We start from the raw sequence: 24,002 nt of genomic DNA, 5'->3' as shown, positions 1-24,002 counted from the left end.
CCGTTATGTATCCACCTATAATTCCTTGTGCGGCTTTTTTATCCAGGCTTAGCTTAGGTTTAGTAGGTGCTTTAGCTTTACCCTTAGATTCATTTTGAGAATTCTTTTGCGAAGGATTAGAGGAAGATTGGCTAGAAGAGTTACCATTCTTACCGTTCTTACCGTTACGTGGGTTCTGAGGAGTCTGAGAGGTACTGTGAGAAGACTTGTTCTCCTTAGGCTTTCCCTTGTTGTGCTTCATCTCCTGTGCGAGAGCAATTGCTACTGCCTTGTTGAGATCAATGGAGTCGAAGACTTCGACATCAAACCTGATATAGTCGTCCAACCCGAAAATAAAACCCTCTTTGCGCTCGCATCCGATTTGCGTAATTGGGTGCCAAGTTGCAAAACACGATTAGAAAAACACATAATTGGGTATCATTTTTCTTGAGATTCCGCCAATCTTTCTTTAACTACGCTAGGTACTGAGGTGGCAAGAACCATGCCTTCCTCGGCTTCCTCTAGGTGCACGACCAACCCTGCCTTTTGCCACGCTTGATACCAATTAATGGCATCATCGGCAAGATACATGGCTGTTGTCTAAACTTTGCTATTTCATGTCTTCTTAGTTGTGGCAAAATTGATGCAACCAAGAATGAATAACATTAGCATCCATCTTACCGTCATTCTTACTGAATGTCAACCTCTCAGTGACCGGGTTGTTGGAATTTGCTCCTCGACTTGTGCTACGCTTCGGCTAAGCAAGGCTCAGGAATCTTACTCACAACAGGCAAACAAGCATCGTCAGACTGTTTCTATCAAGGAAGGGGATTGGGTTTATTTAAGAATCATGAAGCAATGTCGTAAACAAGTTGGAAAGAAATGTCCTAAGTTGTCTTTCAGGAATGTATGGTCCATTTCCAGTCATTAAAAAGATCAATGAGGTTTTGATGAAATTGCAATTGCCTAACTCATGGTCAATGCACAACGTTTTTCATGTTTCTTGCTCGAAAGCGTTTCAGGGAACACCTCCGAAGGACATTCCCGAAGAAGAAGAAGAGCCCGAGATCATCGATGAAGCTGAAGTCATGGAGCCGGAGCAAGTGTTGTTGCATCGGTTTCGCCATGGCTCAAAGAAGCAAGTCCGATAGTACTTTTTGAAGTTCAAGGATCGAGGAACCCACGAGGCAATGTGGTTCGATGAAGAGTTTTTCAAAGATTACCCAGAGCGTTTTCAACCAGCAGCGTTTTTGCTCATCGTTGGCGTACCGCCGCTGCACCTCATCAGATCAGCCTTGCCTCGCCGCGGTCAGTCTTCCCATCGCAACAAGGCCAGCATTTCTAGTTTTCAGCCAGCTTTTTTCAGTTTTCAGCCATCATCGGCGTCACCGGCGACAGATCAGTCCATTAGCTTCACCGCATGATTGAGATCCCATTAGCATCCTTAGCATTTTCAAGTTTCAACAGAATCAGCCCTTAGCCTCGACCTCGTCATCGTCATCGACATCATCACTAAGGTACCATGCAGCTATCAGCGCTAGAGAGGCTAAATAAGCTAATAGTGCAGCTTGCAGCAGTAGAATCTGAGGCTGCTGCAACGGATGAGAGTTCTGTAGTGGGTGACACTTCTGCACCAGGTATACCTTCCCCCATGGCGACACCGCGTAAGGCAAAGGAGAAAGCTATGCCGAAGATGGGAATTGCAGTCGCATTTGCGACGCAGTAGTCATAGATGTAGAAGGAGGTGGTGATGAAGCACATGGTAGCCTGGTGGAGTCGCAAATTGACGCAGCTAACCCTAGTACGGCTGCTTGGTTGAAGCGTATTGGCCTATGAGAGTTTGCAATTAAACCATGGAAAGCTTGGGGGGTAGCAGACAATGCAGTAGATATTTTGGGTTTGTTGCAGCAAGGAGAAGGGGTACATTAGAAGTGTGAAAATAACGCCTGAGGTAGTGTCCAATGTGTTTGGCTTGCCTTTGGTGGAAGACACCCCGATGATGAAGGTGACAAATCAGATAATGCGCGTAGAGTTTGGGGCACCCACAGGGTCAAAGAATTACTATATGGTGCAGCATTCGGTTTGCTGCGAAGGAGGCACATTAAGTGGTATCTTGACCGAGTGTGCTTGATGGTGAAGAATACATACATGAGCAAGGATGTTTTTCAACCATTGTTCACAGCAGAGGAATGTGCCAGTGGATTGGGCCACTTGGGTTTTTCGGAGATTACTAGTGTATAATCAGATGGATAAGCGACGGAATACGCACTTGGATTGGCTAACTCCTTATTTAGTAGGTTAACATGCTTTTGTTTCAGAAAATGCAGAAGATCGGAGTGGAGTCTAGTGCTGAGAAGAAAAGGAGATTTAGCGGGTAGGGAAAACACCGCCGAGCAAGGTGCTACTTACTAAGATAGAGAATATTCCACCAAAAATGGAATATCCCATTCCAGATGTAGAAAATACTTAGGGAAAGAAGTCGGGAAAGAAAATTAAGTTTGTGAAGAAGAAGCAACCTGAGGTTGTTCAAGCTCATGTGCAGGAACTGGATGTCTCTAAGGGTGGATTGTCTACCCCGATGTGGGTCATAACAGACGTAGAGGATGTTGCTAATTGGACTATTCTCTTATTTTTTTTAAAATGATTAATTTCTTTTTCTAGGATATTTTATTGTGTACACTAAGAACTGTTAAAAGATTGTAGCTACAAGAAGTGCCATCAAGAACGGACAACTCTACGTGTCACTTGATGGGTGACGGTAAACATCGCGAAGGAGTTTCCGTAAGTTCGGTGGAAAGGGCCGGGTTACGAGTGCCCCTGATGCGTCACATGATGGGTGACGGGTCTATCAATAAGGGGGCATTTCGTAGGCTAAGGAGGAAATCTGAACTGAGTAAGAAAATACGCGTAACAACGCAAGCACAAGAATAAAGATGGGTTCAATGAAGTTTTTTTTACGAAAAGCAGGAACATTCGCGGGAGGCCAAATGTTTTCCCGCGAGGAGTCTGTGTCTGCATTGCATCTGTGCCGTGTTCTGCACCTGGGGACGCCTGGAATGTGTTTGTGTAGCATTGTTTTCACTAACTGAGTGAGTTTTTTAAAGTTTGAACAGGTTCACACTTTATTTTATAAAGTGGCCGGTCACTTTTAAGTGACCAGCCCTCTTATAATAAAATAAAGAAAGGCTCTTCTAAAAAAGCCTACGTTAAAAAAAAAACTCAGCGCTAATAAGCTACGCAAGGCTGTACGGCAGCAGCGTTCTCTCTCTCTCTCCTCTCTCTAGGGCGCCAGTTCTTGCTTTTTGGGGATCGCAACAATCCAGAAGTACAAGCGTTGGAGAATCTGGTAGCAAGTGCCGGCGACGGATTTCGCGAGAGTTCGTGTCACCAGCATGTGACTACTATCTATCCTTTTTGTTGATTTCTTTCTTATTATCTATTTACTTTCACTTTTTGGAAACACCCCTCGGGAAATCTAACTGCCCTGCATTGCATAGCTAGTGTGGAACTGTCCAGAGGGAGTCCAGGCCTGAGGGCAAGAGAGCACTAAGGTTGGACAAGGACTATGGTTAGCCAAGTGGGGTCATTGACTAGCCAAAGTGGAATCCTTTGCTACAGAGGCTACATTTCAGTTCTGGACGTGGCCGCAGTGTACAAAGAGGGTCGGATGACCTAGAAAGATACAATGGTAGCATCTCCTAAAATTTAGGGAACTGCTATTTTGGGACTTGAAAATGTGTTGGCGTCATTACCTCCGGAATGACAAAGGGAACATTTTCTTACTCTGCCGTGAAGTCAACTGGGCCACCGGTTGGGATATTTTTAGGCGGCAACCCCGAAACGGGAAAATGCTTGTAAAAGTGCCAAGTGGCACCTTCTGGTGCACTTGCCTTATGCAACAAGAAGTGGCGCTGAATTTGAAGAGGAGAGAGTCTCATTTTCAGATTTTGTCACAGGTTAAGAGCTATGGAGTGCTTGCTTTCCCTCTTATGCACAGTGCGGTGCCAGGAGTGATGCCCTGCACGCTACGCACTGCCCTCTCTCTCCCCTTTGGCAGTATGTTATGCCCCTCTAGTGGGCTCTTCATTTGACCAATGTACAGTTGTGTGGGTTCATGCGCGATTGCCGAGGCAAGAGCCTCTTGCACAGGTACTGGATTAGCTAGCGGCTAATCCCCCCGCAGGTACAGGTGAATTCGGAGAGGTTTCACGCCAGAAATCTCGTCCGATTCAAAGGGCAAGTAGCCCTACAGGTGCGGGAGCTCGAGGACTTGCTAGGGATGCGACCGGCACGCGGAACGGAGCCCGAAACAGTGAATTACAGCCTGCTGTGTATTTTTGCAGGTTTAGGGTTTTGGCCCTAAACGGACCCTAATACCCCCAGGAGGTTCGGGGACGCAAGGGGACCGCTGTACAGGCGATCTGGCGTATTTTCAGGGCTGAAAACAGAGAATTCAGCGTGCTGCAGATTCTCGCCAGGTTTTGCAAAGTGCCCGTATGCGTCGGGAAAGTCAGTCAATGCGTGGGAATACTGACCGTGAAGGGTTCTAGTACAGTTATGTTGCCGAAATCGGGCTGGAACAGTGGAAATTCAGCCGAGTTTGTGCGGGGCAGCTTGTAGGAACCACAGCGTTTATTCCCTCTTTTGAACAATAAAGAAATACCGAAAGGGGCGCCTAAGTTAGGGGCCAATCTGGTGTCTGTCTACTCATACAGGTGCAATCTAGCAGCCTGTATCCCTCTCCCCTTTGTTGTGTCTTGAAAATACAAGTAAAATAGACGACTAATAATGGGTGAAAGCTAAATCAAGGTTTAAAGTAAAGTCTACCGCCCTTTTTGGATCATACAGGCCGGTTTCAGTTCGTGTGCCGACGGAGTGCAAAAGTCGCTTTCTTGAGCGAGGAGCAACAGGTATAATTTGTCGTTTACACATCGCGAGTATTGCTTTGTGTGGTTGTTTTGCAAGAATCCTCCCTCACGGGAAGCCCTCTCGGGAAGTACGGCTTCACGCCTAAGTCCCTTACGGGAAAGTACGGCTTCGCGTCCAAGCCCTTTTACGGAAAAGAACGACCTTCGGGTCTAAGATTATAGACGGAGGGGTTTCCTCGGGTTCTCGTGCTTGTATGTGAATTCTCCCTGAATAAAGAATACTCTTGACGGGGGGGACCAGCCCATCTTCTGGTCCCCAATACTGTGTCGATCTTCTCCCTTCTCTCACATTTGCAAAGTATTTTATTTTTTCAGATTTCCAAGTGCTCGCGTACGCTCCCGTTTTGTGACAGAGGATGCAATGGGTTGTGTTCAATCTATTCAGAATTTCATTTTAAAGCAAAAGGATGACCTGGAGGCTGCAAAAGATAGAGCAGAACATAATACAGATACATTGTAAGCCTTGTAGATGGCGAATCTACAATATAGGGAATTGTAGAAGTATGTGGCAAAATTGGAAGGCGAGATAAAAAACTATAATTGAGCGGAAAAGAAAAAACAAATTAAATTATGACACGATCTATACGTATGGAACACTAGATTATTTTTACAAGTAGATGAAGATGTTCAAGATTGAGCAGTTATTAGAATTCTAGGTTACCTTGGATGAGTTCAAGGCATGGACAAATGTTGTGGCGACGGGTGTGATGGTGCAGATGACTGAGTTGCAAACGAAAATCGGAAAGGTTCAAGCGGAAAATAAACTTCTGCAGGATCGGGTATAGGCTTTAAGTGCTTTGGAGAAGGAAGTATTATAGGACAGTGCAGAGATGCAAGGGGTAGTCCTGACTAGAGATGAGGTAGAAGAACTAAAGCATCGGTTGCAGGAGAAATCGGAATAGCCATGGGATGATGTGAAAAAGATGCTTGGTGATTGGATGCAGAAATCGATTAAAGATCTGCAGAACCTGTTTCTCAAAGCAAAGAACAAGGAGTTGATGCTGGAGGCAAAGGAATTGCGTGCTCAGAACAGGATCTTGAAGGAGCAAGTTGCGAGTATGGAGGCGAAACATGCAATGTTGGTGGATCAAATAGCGGTTTTAACCACTAAGGCAGTACAAGAAAGCATGAAAATGGGTAGTCCAATGGTATTTGTGGAGAAAAAGATTGAGTCGCTGGTGGTGAAGATAGTAGAGAGTACTCCAATCATGGGTGGCAGTCCTATAGCGGCAAATGCTTTGGTCAGACTCAGCGCTTATAATCCGAATTTGCAGGGGCGCAGTCCGTCGAATATGATTTTGGATCAAGGGATTGTCGGAGCCAGGCCAAAATTTTGGGAAAATTTTTCATGCCACCGGGTAGTGCCTGTGTAAAGGCATATCTAGTCATTACTTATGTTAGCCCTTGCTTATTTATACTATATTATAAAAGGGGAAGGGATTCCACCCCCCGACACGTGGTGAGAGCTCCTTCATCCGGCATGTGCTCCCTACAGCCCCCGGCCGCAGAGAGAGAGAGAGAGAGAGAGAGAGAGAGAGAGAGAGAGAGAGAGAGAGAGAGAGAGAGTGTCAAAAGTTGAGTTGTTGGATAAGTCAAGTTACCTGAATGCATAGCAAGGGTGTCAAAAGTTGAGTTGATGGATAAGTCAAGTTACCTGAATGCATAGCAAACCCTTGCTTAGCATGTCCCATCAGTTGCTGTACGGACTCAGATTTTTGTAATAAGCAGTAATCTGGTATCTATTTGGGAAGTCCACAACAAAATTGCTGTTGCTTAAAATTGAAAAACATCCCAGAATCTTTCGCAATAAATATCAAGAATATCTCCCTTGGCCGTCGGAAAAAGATTCCAAGCGGTAATCACATCACGTTCGTACTCTTGAGTGAGCCAAGAGGAAATAAAATGTCGCTTGTACTTTAGCCACTTTATAGAGGACCACCATGTTCGTGCATTTTCTTTCAAATAGGATGCTGCCCTCCTAATCTTGGAGTGCTCTGAGTAGCGGCCTCTAGAAAAAGCTATGTCAAACTGTTGAATAAAAGCGAGGGCCTAGTGAGCATCTCGAAAGCCTGAAAAAGGTATCAAATTTTAGTGCTTGTTCACCCTCCTCGAATTCTTTGGTCGTCTTGCTCTTATCCTCGAGAAAGTCGTCTTGATTGGCTCTATAAAAGTGCTTTCTCTTTGTATAAAACATATGGTCATTAGAGTTCGAACACTCAGAAGAGGATGAATTCTCCTTAGAACTGTCAAATTTTTTTCGAGATCTTCGGTGGGATCTGCTCTTCTTGGCCTTCTACTTGTTCTTACCGTGTCTCTAAGTCTTTCCTCGCTTCGTGCTCTTTCGGTCCTCATCACTTGAATTAGAGGAGCTTTTTGAACTGTCAAAAGAGGATGAGGATGAGCTTGAAGCACCCTCAAAACGTACGTTCTTCTTTGGCTTTCATGTGTTTGCAAAAGAAGACTGACATGCCAAGTAACCGGGGTAGTCTGCTCCTTGCTGCGTCTCTTCGAATGCGTCGTGGTCCTCAATATTTAATTGACTCGTCATCCTATGACATTGTCAAGTTCATCTTCAGTGTACACCCTTGGGGTAGGTGGTTTCTTCAATGCCGACTTTAAAGGTGAGCTGATAGCTGTACGCCACCGAGTATGCATTTTGTTGATCGGATGCTTGGTCAAAAAAATTGCATATTGGGATTCTTTGAATACGGGAGCATCTGCTTAGCACGAGCATCAACCTGCTGTTGACGCTGCATCTGCATGCGTTCATACTTTGTGGGCCGTGGTGGTCTGTTCTGAATCGTTAGGATCCGCTCATCGTCCATTACGATTTTTTCTACTTTGTACCCCGATCCGGAGCTGTCGGGTGGGTTTGTCTGATTCTTGCGGGATTCGTCACTTGAATCCATTTGTGTCGCGATAGAAAGGATCGGATTTCCCGGTGGAATGAGTGAAAACATTTCACAAACTTTAATATCACACTTAAATAGAGTCGACACGGCCTGGCGTAGTTCCGTGCCCAAAGGTATTGGCCCCAAAGTCTGGCGGCCCTTTTGGTATTTATTTTTATATTAATGCTTGAGCAAAATACAAAGCCCGTGGGTCTTCTCTGCTCAGTTGCTCGTTAGCAAGTCTGAGTTCAGGAGGCCCTCTCAATACATATTTAAAGGCCCCAAGGGCTCTCAAAAGCAGTACAAGAAAAAGCTTCAAACTCAAAATTTTCTAGCCCAAAAGTTGCCATCGAAAAACACGGTAATCTGTACGCTACCACATTAGCACCAGTCAGCACGTTCTGTTCGATTCCGTAGTGCCTGCCACGTCAGCATGGCAGTGCGTTTTTCGTGCGTCTGTACAACTGTCCATGTAAGCAGTCCCCTAGCTCATCGAACCTAGTGTCCTCTGGGCCCTGTCAGAAGGGACCCATAAGTTGGAACATTGGAGGCTGTGGGCTTGGGAGAGCTGTCCACTGACACAAGTGCAATGGGATCTTGGAGAGTGGTTTTGGAGGGACCCTTTTGCCTCAGTTGACCATCCAGGTGTCCATTTCTTTCAGCACGCTGTTCGACTGGACGTCACATACTGGCAGCACGGAGAGAGGCTCGTCCTAGTGCAACACCTCATTGGTAGGAGGAGGGTCTCACAACTGAGTTCTTGTAAGCTTTTTGGGCGAGGTGGTGGGACTCCAGACAGCCGTGGCGAGTCACTTTGTTCCATGGGCTGGCTGCACATAAAGCTACAGTAGTGGGGAGTTGGCTTGTACATAGTGGTCTCTCGGCAGCATGTGCAGCTTGTGACCATCCTGTGGAGAGTCAGCGTCATTGTCTTTGGGACTGTCCTTCGGTTGATGCCAGCTCTTTTCACAACACGGCAATACACTTGGGGGGCAGCTGCTTGGTCCACTCTCACGGGCCCGGCACTACAATTTGAGCTATCCTCCACCAGCAGGATGATAGTGATACAGGGGGGTCGACCTACACTCCAGCCTGCTACAAAGCGTACTCCATAGGAGTGGTGCAGTGAGAGAAAGGAGTGTTCGGAGCTCGTCTGCGGCCTGACACTCTGGTTCATGTGGCGGGCTCGTTGCTTTAGCATCTTTGAGGCTCGCCTTGTACCACCTGCAGAGACAGTTTGAGATCTTTGGCTAGAGCTGATCCATACTCTTAGGGGACAGTTCGAGAGACTCCAGGGCAGCTCTAACCGCATGCAGGAGCGTAGAGAGGCTTTCCTTCAACTCTGGCGCCCTGGGTCTTTCTTCACCATGGTCGAGGGTGTACTCAGATGGCACTACCGTCCTCCTGTGTGGCTCTTCACTCCTCCCATCTCTTGATTTAGCCTCATTGTACATATGTTGTTTTTTCATTGGGAGAGTCTCCCCTTATGATTGTTGTAGCCCTCTCTAGTAGAGGTGGTTGTAGCCCTATGGGCAGTTTCATTAACTAATAGAAGGATCTTTTTCTTGGAAAAACAAGTGATAAAATCACAAGGCTTGCCTACAAGATAAAAAATAAGAAAATACATGAGAAGTGCATAAGGTAAAACATGAGCAAGTACATGAAGTGTATGTGAAGTAGAGCCCATGGCTAAGAAATTTGTATAGAAAATAGAGTTTACCGAAAAGTAATAAGGTTTAACACATCATGGCCCACAAAATAAAACAAAAAAATCACACGTTGACTATATCAATGCAAATTACATACCTTTGTAACAAGGTGGAAAATCACAATGGTGCAATCACATTATGTACCTTCTAAGGCCGCAACTTGCTGTACAGTAGTTATAATCCAACTCCTACCTCCACCAACGGCCATTGGATCCCTCCGTCTACGTAATCCAGAAGCTTCCCTCCTTGACATTTCACAATTATCTTTTTCTCACCATCTTTGCTCATTCAGCGGTCAACGCCCTCATGTGCTCTTTACATTCATAGAGTTCAACTAGTAAGAAAGAAGCTTCCTCTGCTTGCCAACTTTTTTTTCATGTGCTAAGGCTATCTTAAGTGGTTCCAACCCTTTGTGTTCATAAAAATCAAACACAAAAGCTTCCATGCAAAACTCAGCATAGAACTACTTAGGACTTACATGACAAGAAACTCTGGGCAGAACTCTGTGTAGAAACACTGCAGAACACCAGCAGGAAGAAACATGGGACATGAAACCATGACACATGAGAAATAAGCTGGTGACGAGCCTGTTGGTAGCCATAGAGTCAATTTCCTACCATGAGTAAGCACATCTATGTACAAATGGAACCAAAGAGTACAGATAAGCTATATACTTTGATTTTGCTTCAGTCCGTCGGCTCATGCAGCTAGCATGCACATAACAGGTAACATTACTACAACCCTCTTAGTGGAGAACAAGCCATTCAATACAAACATGCAAAATCTGAAAAGGGCAGCAAGACCACAATTGTAACCCAATTGCTATCATTAAGAAGATCGCTCATTACCATGACACAGTACAGAAAGCTACATACAATCGCACGACAGCAAAAGGGCATCCTTGACCACCCCAGCAATTAAAAGCAGAAGCACCCAGAACATCCTTGGACTCTAACCTGCATAAATTTATTTTCGTAATGCCTCATATTTTACATACTCTCCTTTGAGAAGGGGAAAGTTTTACATCCAAGAGTCCAATTCCACATATACCAATGGATACATGTAGGGATAAAAAGTCTCCTAACAATTGATAATGAGCATCAATGATTCTAGGCAGAGAATTTACAAAACTTAACAAGGCACTACCATCACCATGCGCTCACAAGAAGGCCAAAACCAAACAGACCACTTGAGATTGCGTCAAAGAGCCCACTCTGTAAATGCCGAAAACCATCAAGGGAAGGCTAAAACCATCTGTATATGAGGGTGTTCCTACACACATTAACAATTCTGCCATCCAAATGACTTGCTACATGTGCCCAAAGAGAGGCCTACTCTCCAAGTGAAATGCAATTTTGTGTATCTTCATTGCCAAAGAGACGCAAATAGGCTTTAGGCTTGACTGTAGATATCAAGAAGGGCTACTCTGATTGCAAGAGGGTGGCTCATGAATATATTGGCACTACCTTTGAATGAAGACGAAAAGCTCTAGCGCCATTTGAAACTGGTATGCATCCAGGCTGGGCCAGATAGAAGCCACAACATCATAGCAAGACTCATCCAAATGACCCAACAAATGCAAGAGGTACCATGCACACAAGCACGCCCTCTGCACTCTCGTCGTCCTGCAGCTGCCTCAGGTTTCCCACCAACTTCCTCCCCGTCCTCAGCAGTGGCATTTCCTCCCCTTTCTTCAGACTATACTGATAGTGTAGGACTACCATCCTCACATACATCAGTGACCCTGAGCTCTTCTCATCCACATGCTCTGCTAGCCTTTCCAGCAATGGCACACCGCTGCTCATCCTTGTCTCCGCCAGAACTCTCGAATCCCTCCTCGCTATGCCGCCGAAGCTGTTCACCGCCGCCCAACCCACTTGCCCTGACTCCACATTGTCTCCCATCCCCCTCAGCACCTTCTTTGCTAGCTTCAGCTCTTCCACCCCACCTTCTTGCTTGGATCTGCCCAAAACCCACCATATTCACCGCAGCCTGCGATAAACACAACAGAAAACCGTTGGAATGCTACATCACCACATGAAGAAGATTTGGTCTTGTGTATTTACCTATTGGACAAATACAACATCATCTTGCAAAAAGATTAGCAACAAGCGTGGAGAGAAGATGAAACCACTTGCACGTGGGTATGATGTTGTTCTCCACATCACGTGACCACAAAGACCACTCTAGTTGGACTGCACTAACGGGGTGAATTGCATCGACCCGGTGTATGGTCGATGCCGAAGCCTCGGATAGCCCTATATATTTCACCTTTCCTTCCTCCACTAGCTTCTTCATTTCCCCCACCTGTAGAGCATAGCACATAAAAGCTCCAGCTCTTATGCTTACCTCGACTGGTTATCGGCGAGGGACTTTGGCTATGTTACTACAGATTGCTTGGCAGGGGGATCCTCAGACACATGATGAAATCTTTTCAGTCATCACTAGCATTGCACTATGGAATGTTTGGAGAGCTCGTTGTCTTCACATTCTCAGTGCGGCTCCACAGCTCCTTCCGGATACCCTCACTGCCATTTGGCTGGACATCATTCACACCCTCATTTGGCAGTGGGATTCTTCTTGAGGTACATCTAGAGCAGCCGAGGCTCGTCGATTTGACTTCCTTCGGCGTTGGGCCCGATCTCCACTCTTCTTCACACTTACAGGTGGACAGATTACATGGCATTATGCACCCCCTCGGTGGTTTCTCCTCCACTCATCACACAGACCACCATGAGATTGTTCTTGTCGAGTTGTCACTATAGTGGCTCTCACCCTTACATTCAGCTTGTACACCCCACGTGATGGGCTATTTTGGCATCCGCTGGGGATTATATTGTACTCAGTAATATAAAGCCCTGATTTCCCCCCCCCCCCCCCCCCCCCCCCCCCCCCCCCCCCCCCCCAAAAAAAAAGGAGACTCTACAAAAACTCACACAGAAAAACTTGCACCAGGAAAATGTGCATACACCACCAATTTCCTCTCAAGGTCGACAACTTTCATGTCCATGGGAGTGGTGACCTATCCGTGGACCCTCGAGTTCTGATCCCTTTGCTTGTTGAGCTCTGAAAACAATTTTGACACTTCCTTAACCTCGAGGCAGCCCACTGCCTCACCTCTGAACATCAGCAGGCCTTGAGAGCTCCGAACCTGAATGAACTACAACATAGAGATGTTAGGGAAACCTCTCTGTTCAGTACATCAATGATTGTTTCATGCAAGTCCATCCTCCTATCCATGGCCTCAACAAGGAGGATTGGAAGCCACAGAATGACATGGTTGTGCTGGCACATCATGTCCTGTTGCAGAGTGCGCAGAACTGGCTCACAATTCAGTGAAGGGCGACATTTACAGCTATGGTGTGGTGCTATTGTGCATGCTGACAGGGAGGCAGCCAACGAGTGAGGTGTTCTACGGGCAAGGCATAGAGATGCCCAACTAGCCTTGGCAACCACTGTAGTGTCGGGCAGAGGCTGCATAGAACATCTCGGAAAAAAAACAGAGAGAGAGAGAGAGAGAGAGAGAGAGAGAGAGAGAGAGAGAGAGAGAGAGTCGGTCCTGAAGGAGGACGCCGAGAACCATTCTGGTGCTGCACGAGCTGCGCAAGGCACTACTTGTCTATTGAGCGGACGGCCAAGCCCTCTACGCAGGTTGTGTGGTTGAACAGCAGTGCAGGATGAGATCTGGGCGAGGGGGTCAGGCCGCCCATCCTGGAGCTCGAAATGGTCATGATCAAGCATGCCATAGAGAGGCAGAAGTGCGTAGGCAGGCAGATGTGTGTGGTGACAACAGAAAACGCAGGCAACTACTGTGATTTGTCCAGCTAAGCTAGAGAGATGTCTTGTCTGACAGGGGCATTAGTAAGAGAACAAGCAAAAGTTTGAGAGAGAGAGAGAGAGAGAGAGAGAGAGAGAGAGAGAGAGAGAGAGAGAGAGAGAGAGAGAGAGCGCACGCGCCTCAAAAGTGCTCCACTATCAAACTACCAAGAGAGTGAATAAAACAAATCCATCATTAGATTTACACACTAGTCATCTAAATGAGTGCCCACTATCTTATTTCAACCAATCAACATTTTTGATCTATCAAAAAGTTCTTAAAACTACAACCCGATTTTTTTTCTATTTTAGTCAGCAAAAAGAGAAGTGATCTCTATAGCCTTTGCCCTTTGGGCAGGCCAAAAAAGTTGGAACAACTTATTATAAAAAAATGATTTTCATCCGCTAGGAGGTGTCCGGGTGGTCATGCCACGTCACGTCATCACTTTGTGACAAACCAACTTGTCCACGTCCTTTTGAGCCTCGGCCAATGGAAAAACCGTTCCACACCTTTCAAGGTGGTTTCTATGCTGCAATGGCCCGAAAAAGGTGGACAGTGGCACTCTGTTAAAAGCTTATTCCGCAATGCTTTAACACACAAGTTTTTCTGCATCAAATAGCCTTCCTTAAGAGAATAGCCCGCAACCACTTCCCCACTCTGTAGTCAGTCAAAGATGTCCGCAAGATCCTGATCTATGGCGTACTGATCTACCATATCCTTGAAGCTGTGGTGATGAACTGCCGAAATAGCCAAAACCAAAGGCTTACGAGACAGTGCATCCGCCACCACATTCTTTTGTCCTTGAACATGCCAAATCATCATTTTGTGATAGACACCATTGATAAGTTTTGAGAATTGTCAGAGCTTGGGGCCAAGTCAAAGGAGGAAAAGCCTTAGTTTTCTTTGATTGTGGAGCTTTAGAGAATTTCCTTTGTGACCACTTTGTAGAAAACTTTGGTATCTCTTACTCAGAACTCGGAAATAACATTTATGTGAAATGGCTTCAGGACTCCAGGGACTTCTCTCACTGGTTGTCTCCATGTTGAAGTTCAAGATTTCTTTGGACCTTTTGATTTTCACATCATGAAGCTACTTCAATCTAATGTCCTGCTGGGCATGCTTGGTTCTATAAGAAATGGGCTATGTTTGATCCTAGATAAAAGACTGTGTTCCCTCTTGAACAATGAATGTAATATTCTCTTCTTTTCAATAATAAATTGAAGCTGATACAAACCAGGTGTTGATTGATTTATTGCCTCAAGCAGCAGGAAGACATAGCCTGACAGGGTAAATGCTCTGGATATACTGTGGGCTATGTAAGGGAGAAGGTAGAAACCATCATTGGATTGATCTACTGGGTTTAATGGCGTGATCAGACATGTTTGATATGATTTGGTGGGTATGCTAGGGAACCAACACTCGATTGATATGTCATGTGAGGTCACATCACTCCTAGCAGTACGCACTAGATTCTTGATACAAACCATCACTATATTGATGTATCAACCCCCCTACCTATGTTTTGTGGTTTACTAGATGTGAGTTCACGTGTCGGAGATGAATGACAGTGGCATTCTTTCTTAGTCATGTGAATGTGTTCAACGATATGAGTTGATTTTGCTTGCATGATTGCATGGGGCAGTAAATTGTTAACAATGTGAGTTGAGTTTCTCTTTCTGCAGGTGTAATCGCGGACCATTACTCTTCTTTAAGAGGGGTATGTGACAACTTGATGACATGGCAGCACAGACCAAAGTCACAGCAAAGCAGCCCATGTTTTCTACCATCTTTTCTGCGACACATTCTGGGCCTGATGAAGTGGCATATTGTACGAAAATGCTGACGTGGCAATTTTAACGCGCTTGACTTTTTCTGGGCGCCAAGTTTTATTAAAGCATTCGCTTTTTGAGCAGAGCTTTCACAAGCTATTTTTAGAGTTGCTTGTTGAGGCCAAGTGCCTAGAAAAGAGAGCCTAAGCCTCAGTTGTAAACACACAGTTTTGGGAGTGATCGCACAGTTGCAAAATCTCTTCTCAATTTAAAAGAGATACCGACTAGGGAGTGCCTCTTTTTAATTGGGATATTAAGGTTTTCCCTAATTTCAGTCTCATGTATTAATATTATGTGGAGGGCAGGATCTTTGCATTTTTTAACTAAGTATTTAAAAGCTGCTTTCTTTAAAGTTGTGCTTGAGTTTGTTGTCCAAATTGGCTCTGAGATTCCTCTGTTGTGTATCCTCAGCTTTAGTACTCTCCTCTGGTCAGAGTGGCCTCTTCCCAATCATGAACAGAGTTCTGTTCACAAGGCAGGGTCTGTCAGCTCCAGGCCAGCTTTAGGTATTAGCAGGTATGGCTTTGGGTTTTGTTGTATAACGAAGATGATGTTTCTATTTTTTCATTTTTATTCAAATGTTCCATCTGTACAAGATTTGAATCTCATGAGGCTGTTATAACCACCCTTGTTTGAAAGACAACACGCAAAATGGTTCGGGCATAATTCAGGGGATCCCTTACTTGTAACCTTCATCATCTCCCCTCTGGCATGAATGATTTTAGGGATCACAGCGCTTTTTGACAATGTCAAAATTGTTTATTGCAAGGGGCTAATGTCTTCTCTCGTTGAAGCGATTATATTTTATATTTTTCCCCTAGGATAAGAAACAGTGAGCTAACCGGTTAACCGGTAGTCACAAACTCCGACCATGTTTGCGAAAAGTCGAACTTGTTGAGAATGCCCTTGAAGCAAGATTATGTCAAACTGTATTTTCTAAATGGCAGAAGACTTGCAAGATCTGCACATGCAATATAAGTTTTTCTCACATTCTCGATGCAGCATCAATCCTTTATATTGGCTGCTATTATTTGTTTGATCTTAATGAAAAATGTGATCGAGGATTGCAGTGTTCATGTTTTGAAGCATGTGCAAAATGCATGTATCGTGTTTGTCGTAATGCAGGAAGTCCAGATAAAGCATTTGGTTGTGTGGAATTTTTTCCTTATAAAGCTAATTAATTTGTAAGGTGCAGAATTATGACACTTTGTTTTGTTCAGTTCTTTATTTGTTGCAGGATTGTGGTTTCTAACCATGATTCACATTTTGCTTACTTAGTTTGAGGTATGTTCAATGTTTAATTATCTTTAAATAGTGGTGGATGTTTTGTGAAGCAATTCATTTCTGAACGTAGGGACTGATGCTCTGCTTTTTTGTTTGATTTAGTAAAGAGAAGTGTGTCATTTCTCTTACCTAGCATTTTTTTCAACATAAGAAATAGTTAAAAGTAGTGGTCATGCTAGGTGGTACCCTTTCTAGCTAGTCTATCGTGTAATATCGTCGTGAATGGTAAGCTTGCAAGGCTAGATGAGGCTGCCTGCCTACTAACCTCTTGAGAAATTCCCATCCCCTCAAAGGCCTGCTGCAAAAGGATCCCAACAGGGCCTAGGAGATCAAAATGGATCCTTAGTTCAGAAGGGTCTTTTTGGAAAAGTTGGATCAATGCACAATTTGTTGATCAGGATGTTAGGGGATTATATGCTTTCATATTAGAGTCCAACTTCTTCGGGGGGTAGTAGATCCTGATCGTCCATCTACTGCACATCACTGGCCGTAATAACTGAACTAGGTTGTCAGATTTCTGACAACTCAGCAAGGGTCAGGAAAAAGGTCAGCTGATCATTGCTCGTTCAAACCAGTGCTGCCACAACAGCATGGGTTAGAATTTCTGCTCATCAAGCGTGCATGGAAATTGTGTTCAGCCTTGGCACTCTGTTGCTACAATGCTGTATGCTCAGGCCTGTCAGGGTGTCACTGTTGGCCCCCCGACCCTTGAAGGCCAGGAATGGCCGCTTAGTGACCATTTCCGTAATCAGTGCTCCCGGCCTCTGCCAGTCGCCTTGATTACAAAGAATGTCCACTAAGCGACCGTTCTCTACACCATAATAGATGAGAGGTTCTACATAGGCTCACAAGCAGATTGGCAACAATAGTATGTTGTATCTACATTAGCTAGCTATGGTTATCATATGGAGATGTAAGCTGTAATTTAATTGTTAGACAGTATAGTCATGTAGGGAGGGCAGGAGTACCTTGAATAGTGTTTGTTGTGGCAATCGCCTTGCAAGCTACTCTTTATGGAGCTAAATCACCCACACATTTTAATGGCAAAGCAGGGCACCTTAGTTCATGCCAATATGCATGTTTTTGTGCCAGTGCTGCCTGTTGACAATGTAGCCACACCACCTCCACCATTCACGCGCTTGTCCACAACTCCCCACATTACAACAATGATTATATCATCACATCTGGTAGTATGTTGATATAACGATCATAGCACTAGATGCGATATATTGTTGTTCGCAGTTGCATATGATCCTACTTACCTCAACGTGTTCATGTGTTATGGAGTTGGGTTGTAGTATGTGACAATTTGATCTCTTAATATGGTTGATGCTAGCAGCTTGATGTCGGAGATAGTATGGAGGCGCTTGTTTGGGTCATTACACAGCATGTCTTGGATGAGGGAATGCCAAACTCTAGAATTTAGGACATGCTTTGTGAATGACTTTGGTTCTCTTGCCTACATAAGTATGCGTGTAATTAAATCCATATGGCAACAAACGATGCTGCTTCTTTAATTTCAGGATGTATATAATCATTTGAGAGTGAGGTGACTTGTTTATTATCCTCTTCTTGATTTTTATGTATATAAGATCAATTTATTTGAGGAGTTGTTCAAAATGAATGAAACAAGGCAAAAAGATTTACCTATGTCCTTGTGGGTGTTGTTTACAATTGTGCAAGTCTTAAACCTCAGTGCATCTGCATTTGAGGATCTGCTTAAACTTTGATGATGAATTATATACTTTTGAAGAGTGACCATAGAGAGAAACTATGCAGTTTACAATTGGTTATATGCAGAAAATCTCATGTGAAATTGTTGAATTGCTACTAGGGAGAAGGGCATTGGTGCACAATGGGAATTCACAAAAAAAGAGGAAGGTTGATAATTTTGTCGATAGTGTCGCAATGCAGAATGCATAAGACAAAGGCAAGAAACAAGGAAACGTGTGGACCCATTAATTGTTAATGATGGGACATAAAATTATAGTTTGCATAAGAACACCTTTGTTATGAACCTTGTCAGTTTTGTAATGCCTAATGACGGTTTATGCGAGGCAAGGGACAACTCCATGCTCATAACCACACAACCATGCCATATATAGGCCCTTGGTCTGCTAAATATAGGCTCCCATTATCGCAAGTAATTTGGCCCTTGGTCGGGTCCATCGTACCCTAGGCTTTACATTATTCTCTCCTTGGAGAAGTGTTTTTGTTCTCAAAAAAGCAAAGGTGATGATATCTTTGTGAGAACACTAGTGTTGGACAAGAACACTAACGTTGTCCACATTAGCATCCCTCATGGGTCCATTTGTTCATTTTCACAACACAATTCAAGAAAAATATCTTGATTTTTCACAATGTTGTCTCTTTGCAACCATTTTGTGTAACCGGCCTATATCCGACCTAGTGTGTAGACTCAATGTATAACTCACTTGAGTATTATAAACGAGTTACTACAACTAAGAAGTCTCCATATGAATGACAAGGTTTTAAACTTTTTGAAGATACTGGAACATGCAAGAGTACCTTGGTCAACTTTCTATGAAAGTGACATGTTGACATAACTCATCAGCATAGATTAAGTCCTTGACTCGTTATCATTTCTTATCAATAAACAACCTTACCATAACTAGTGATCAAGGTTGAGAAGCTAATCTAAACATGAAGGAACAAAACCTAGTTGCAACATGCTTTGGCTCATGGTAAACAAACTCCATATAGAGAGAACCTTTCTAATTGGATAGCTTTTTGCTAACGTATGCTCTTAGGATATCCTATAGCACGAGATAAAAACTTGTAAATTGTTTATATGTCTTTGGATAACTGACAATACTAAATTGAGTTATTTCTTCCTAATTGATTAAGACAGTCTTCCAAAAATGATTGGTAAATGTGGGTGACAATGACTGAATATTTTTTAGCAATGTATATAACCCATACAAATTATAAATAACCAACTTGGTTAACTTTCAAGAATAAACTTTACAAAGTTTAGTCAACGTATCTACAAGCACCAAAACCGAGCCATGACCTTTGATGGTGATTGGTAGACCCACAAGTAATCTTATAGAGATATTGCACATAGAATGCGAAATGCTTCATAAGCTATCAATTTCATAAATTTGTATGCCTCTCCGAATCTATTTTTGCTAAACACCAAGACCATAGCACCTAGTGTGCATGCATTTAGGAAAAACGAAATTGAATCTGCATTTTGATGACTATAGGTGCCAATGCTTCTGGCTAATGTTATACTCAGCACATGTGGAATATGACGATAAAGAGCTCTATAAAAGAAACTAAATACTTTCATTGCAATCACTTTAAAGCTTTGTTGAAACATTTGAACCATAATAGAATGTGAAAAATAAATCACATCTAGGCACAAAGTATGAAACAATTTCATTAACAATATATAACCTTGTTATATTAATAAAAAACCATCCGTTAATGTTGTTTAATAGTACTTGTAACCTTAACAAGTCTTACTAGTTATTCAATAATTTTTTGCCATTAAAATTGTTTCTAATATGATGTGCTCAAAATACTCTATCAAATGGATTTGACCATCAATTAAGGACTTTGTTGCGACACATAATTGAAATAAAAACATGTATCAATGTCAGTCTCAGACTCATATTCGTCACATGTGGAATTTGTCTCAGATAATAATGTCTAAAATTATGGCACCCATCAAGTACAAGATGTACTAGTATGTGGAGGTAATTGTAAACACTGAGCAACATGAGTGAGAGGGACCCTCATAAACCTTGTTCCACACTAGCTAACCCAAACTCTATGAGTTCTTAGACCATGCTACATACCTTGTGACTAACAACATGTGCAATGAAACTTCATAATATAGGCTTATAATTGAAAGGTGTAGAAATGTACTTGGATACTACTTTCTCAAAATGCATTGCTTCAACATGACCTTGTCATATGTTTGAAGGGTTGAATGGATGAAAGCAGTCTAGCATATTCATCCCACTTGGAAATGCAATCAAAGCATATCGCAAAATGAAATTAAACCAAATCTTATGCTTACTAGGAGGTGAAAATAGCTTATACCTAAGTGGAGTCAAGTGCAATTTCCAAACCCAAAAGGTACACTACCAAAAGTGTGACCCCACTGTTTCTTTGATCTGTAAAACACTAAAGTATAACTTAGTGAGAAAAAACTGACATTGAACTGATGATTGTGGGTATTGCCTTGACAATCCAAACCCCTTGGTTAGATTCTGCAAAAAAATTGCTTAAAGGACTAGGTAACTCTGGCCAGCATGGTCTACTATGTCCAATAGTGATCGTAAGCAACTTGGTGAGGTGAACTTATCCACTATCCCTTGGCAGATTAACCATGGGTGAAGAGCTCAATCAGTTACTCTCAACACTTATGGAGTGATTTGACATTAGCTGGTCATACGTCTGGAAATTCCACTCCTATAGTCACAATCAATGCTATAGACTAAACATGAGGTCCTCTCAAATTAGAATATTATTCACAACTAGAACAAGCTAAGCAACAAATCCTCTCTGGGTGGAATCGTATTCACAACCGGATTTTAAAACAATCATATCTCTCAATGAAACACGGAGAAAGGTTTCCGACATAAAAAAGAAGGTAGTCATATTAGATGTTCTTCGGTTATAATAAAACAATAGATTACTTGTCCGGAGGCTCTCTTTGTGGATTCATGTCATCCCATGAATTATTTGCTTGATAGTGAGGCCTTGCCTACTTGCTACCGATAGAAAGCACCATTTGTCATGCATGCACCTTTTGCATATAATCAATGATATAAAGTGTCCGCTGCTGTAATTATATGCAACGAACACAAGCAAATATACTAGCCATAACTGTAATCGATTAAAAGGTTACAACTATGGATAACCCCTGCAAAAAGTCTAACATGAGAAGCATTAAAAACAAATAAGATCTTATCTCGTCTTTGATAGAGTAGCAAGTGTTGTAGGGAAAGAGTAAACAACAATAGGGTGGAAGTTATTCCACCTTACTAGCACGCCATGCATGCAAATGAGAAAATAAACACCGTATGAACCTTGACTAGCTCGATACACCTGCTTGCCAATATGTCCCATATCACATGATAATAGACTTCTATGTGTTTTCACTCGAAGTGAAACACGGGATTTTTCACTAATGCAATTGCACTCTGACTATCACAATGCAACACTGGAGTCTGAGTAATGCCAAGATCTCCTCAGATCTAACTTTGTGATGACGTCTTTGATGGGCTCTCTAAGCATCTTTGATTCATTAGAAATCACTTGTGAGATGCGAATAAATCTCCAAGATTTTTGATGTCAGAGACGATAAACCATCTCTACATTTGCACCATAGCCAATGAAAATGAATTTTTGTGACTTGGATTTGAGCTTCTTTATAGGATCTTTAGTGATAAGCCCTTGGCTACAATGATGGCCTCAATAGTTTGAGTCGACACCATAGGTGCCTTGCACAATCTATACTAGCATGGATACATCACATGCGACGTTGCCAAACGTAAAATGTGATCTTATATCCTCTTAGTGCCAATGCTCAAAAATTGTGTGCCACTGTCCTTGATCCAAAATCAATGGGCAATACCTTGGCACGAGTTAGAAGCGTTGCTTCTCGTTAATTTGTTCAAAGCACTTTGCTTTGCATGGCATGAAATCTTTTCCACATGAAAGGAACACAAAGAAGAACTTGAAATCGTCTAACCTTGTCGCCCCTCGGTGGCTAGTTGTCTTGTAAGTCAAACTTAAATGCTCACTTGAGAGTGAATTTCAGTCTTCTTTTGTTGTCCTTGCTTGAAACTGGCTCATAGCCATGTATGCTGCTAGGGTGTGAGCTGTCATGAGTACCATGTATGCCCTTTTGGATTGGTGCATACTGCCACCCATTAAAATACCATTTAGACATGTTGCAAAGTCCCCCCAAGTTCATATGTTGATGACATATTCCAAGATTTTGAAGCCTCTATGCAAGATGTCAAAAATTGAAGCCTTGCTTCACATAAAACATGATGGAACCTTTGCGCTCATAGCCAACGGGTGAGCCTGTCGATATATAGATATCATGGAAAAATGAAATGGACCTAGTTGATCGTGTACAGATAATAGACCTTGCAAATTGTACATCTTTGAAAACCATAAAAGGACCTAAGATTGCCCAATGTTGAAAAGAAATAGCTCAGGAAACTTAGCTATCAAACTTCATATGGCTGCAAAACCCTTCTCGATCGAAACAATTTTTGCTTGCCAAGCTGGCTTTGTAGAACATTTTTGCAAAACTTAATATGTTCATGATTGTAAATTTAAAATTTAACGTGCTTATCGGCTTTCTTGAATCACGGTCATTGGCCCCAAAATTTGTATTACCCCTTGGTGTGGTTTGCTTATACAAGATGCCTTGTATGTGTAGTCCTAATCAAACTCATAAGATTGAAATCCTGCTTGTGGTGGGTACTGATCATAATCAATCCCAACTACATCTATCTCAAAAAACTTGCCAAGGAGTCACGCCCAAGAAAAATATCAAATCAAAAACTCCAAAATAGAGAGAGAGACTCCTTCCAGCTTCTTGAATTGTAACAAATGGTTGGCCATGTTGAGCATCGAGCACCTTTTTCCCCTTTGTCAAACAAAGGCATGATAGAAAGAAACAACAGACGTGCCTTACCATGTCTTACTGCAATTAGACGAGTCAACAATTTTTGTCAATTATGTTTGACCGCCTTGGAGCGAGATCTTTCCCCTGAAAATTCTAAAGCCTTGCCAGTTGTTGTTGCCTTTGCATGATACAACTCATTATAAGCTCCAACCTTGTAGCCCAACTTTGGGTATCCATGCGTGTAAGCTTGAGCCTTGCTTTTGTTGCTTGTCAACATGGTAGTACTTTCTTTGTAGGGCTTTTGCTTTTCATTGAGTTCATGCATATTCAAACTCCAAATCAAACAAGCACACTTTTAAAGCCATAAAATTTCATGTAGCAAGAATATCTTTCTTGCTGATAATTTTTTGCAGCTTTGCGTATAGAGTTAGAAGTGTCGATTCCCCATCTTGCAAGTCTATGACCATAACTTACTGCTTCTTGCCAAGGACCTTGCCTAAACCACAACCCATTTTGAGGCTTACACAAGTAAACCATGTTGATCTTGATCTTGGAGACTGCGAACTCTGCAAATCTATAGCTTTACTACAATTGATTGCTTTGTCTGCAGATCTACAACTCTACTACAATTGATTAATTTGACCTTGCCATGGCCGAGTAGAGAGGGTGTGAGAAGAAACCCCAACTACCCAAGGTCAACCTTGGGAGGTTTAAATTGCCTTTGAGTGTAAACTCAAAGCTCCAGGACTTAGCAATGGTGCAAGATACAGAGTCGCGGGTCACAAACAAGTGCTCTACTAGCAGTGCCACAATGACAAAAAATTGCCCCACCTCAATGCGCATCCATCAAGGTGCACTTTGGTGTAGGTCCCGTAAAGTCCTCCTATGTGCAGGCAAGTATTCCCATGGCCTCTTCATTTTGCCTCAGCTCTGCAAGGGGCAG

General features: G+C 43.1%; 2 protein-coding genes across 2 annotated transcripts in view; one reads left to right on the top strand and one right to left on the bottom strand.

Annotated features, from left to right (window-relative positions):
• The window catches only part of LOC147444545 (transcriptional activator hap3-like), a 50,393-nt gene extending 34,947 nt beyond the window's left edge, over positions 1-15,446 (top strand). Inside the window, exons 5-6 of the mRNA XM_086527125.1 lie at positions 14,562-14,719; positions 15,007-15,446. Coding sequence (XP_086383251.1) covers positions 14,562-14,615 — 54 coding nt within the window. The 3' untranslated portion in view covers positions 14,616-14,719; positions 15,007-15,446. The remainder of the gene's footprint in view (positions 1-14,561; positions 14,720-15,006) is intronic.
• Positions 12,445-14,146, bottom strand: LOC147444546 (uncharacterized). The gene is made up of 2 exons (XM_086527652.1): positions 14,036-14,146; positions 12,445-13,353 (listed from the first exon to the last, which is right to left on the bottom strand). The coding sequence occupies exons 1-2, from the start codon at positions 14,144-14,146 to the stop codon at positions 12,634-12,636; spliced, it is 831 nt and encodes a 276-aa protein (XP_086383778.1). The 3' UTR covers positions 12,445-12,633.
• Positions 15,447-24,002: the final 8,556 nt, after the last annotated feature.

This window comes from Adiantum capillus-veneris, chromosome 13 (genome assembly GCF_014529385.1).
Source record: "Adiantum capillus-veneris isolate H3 chromosome 13, ASM1452938v2, whole genome shotgun sequence".
Taxonomy (NCBI): domain Eukaryota; kingdom Viridiplantae; phylum Streptophyta; class Polypodiopsida; order Polypodiales; family Pteridaceae; genus Adiantum; species Adiantum capillus-veneris.
The sequence above is the reverse complement of the archived record's forward strand: the minus strand, read 5'-3'. Positions and strand labels throughout refer to the sequence as shown.

Bases quoted from the DNA above. Each gene is read 5' to 3' on its own strand.
- LOC147444546 (XM_086527652.1), bottom strand. From the start codon at position 14,146: ATGATGATTTGGCATGTTCAAGGACAAAAGAATGTGGTGGCGGATGCA. The intron at 13,354-14,035 runs GTAGATCAGTAC...TGCCCCTGTCAG, and splicing joins ACCACAGCTTCAAGGATATG to ACAAGACATCTCTCTAGCTT.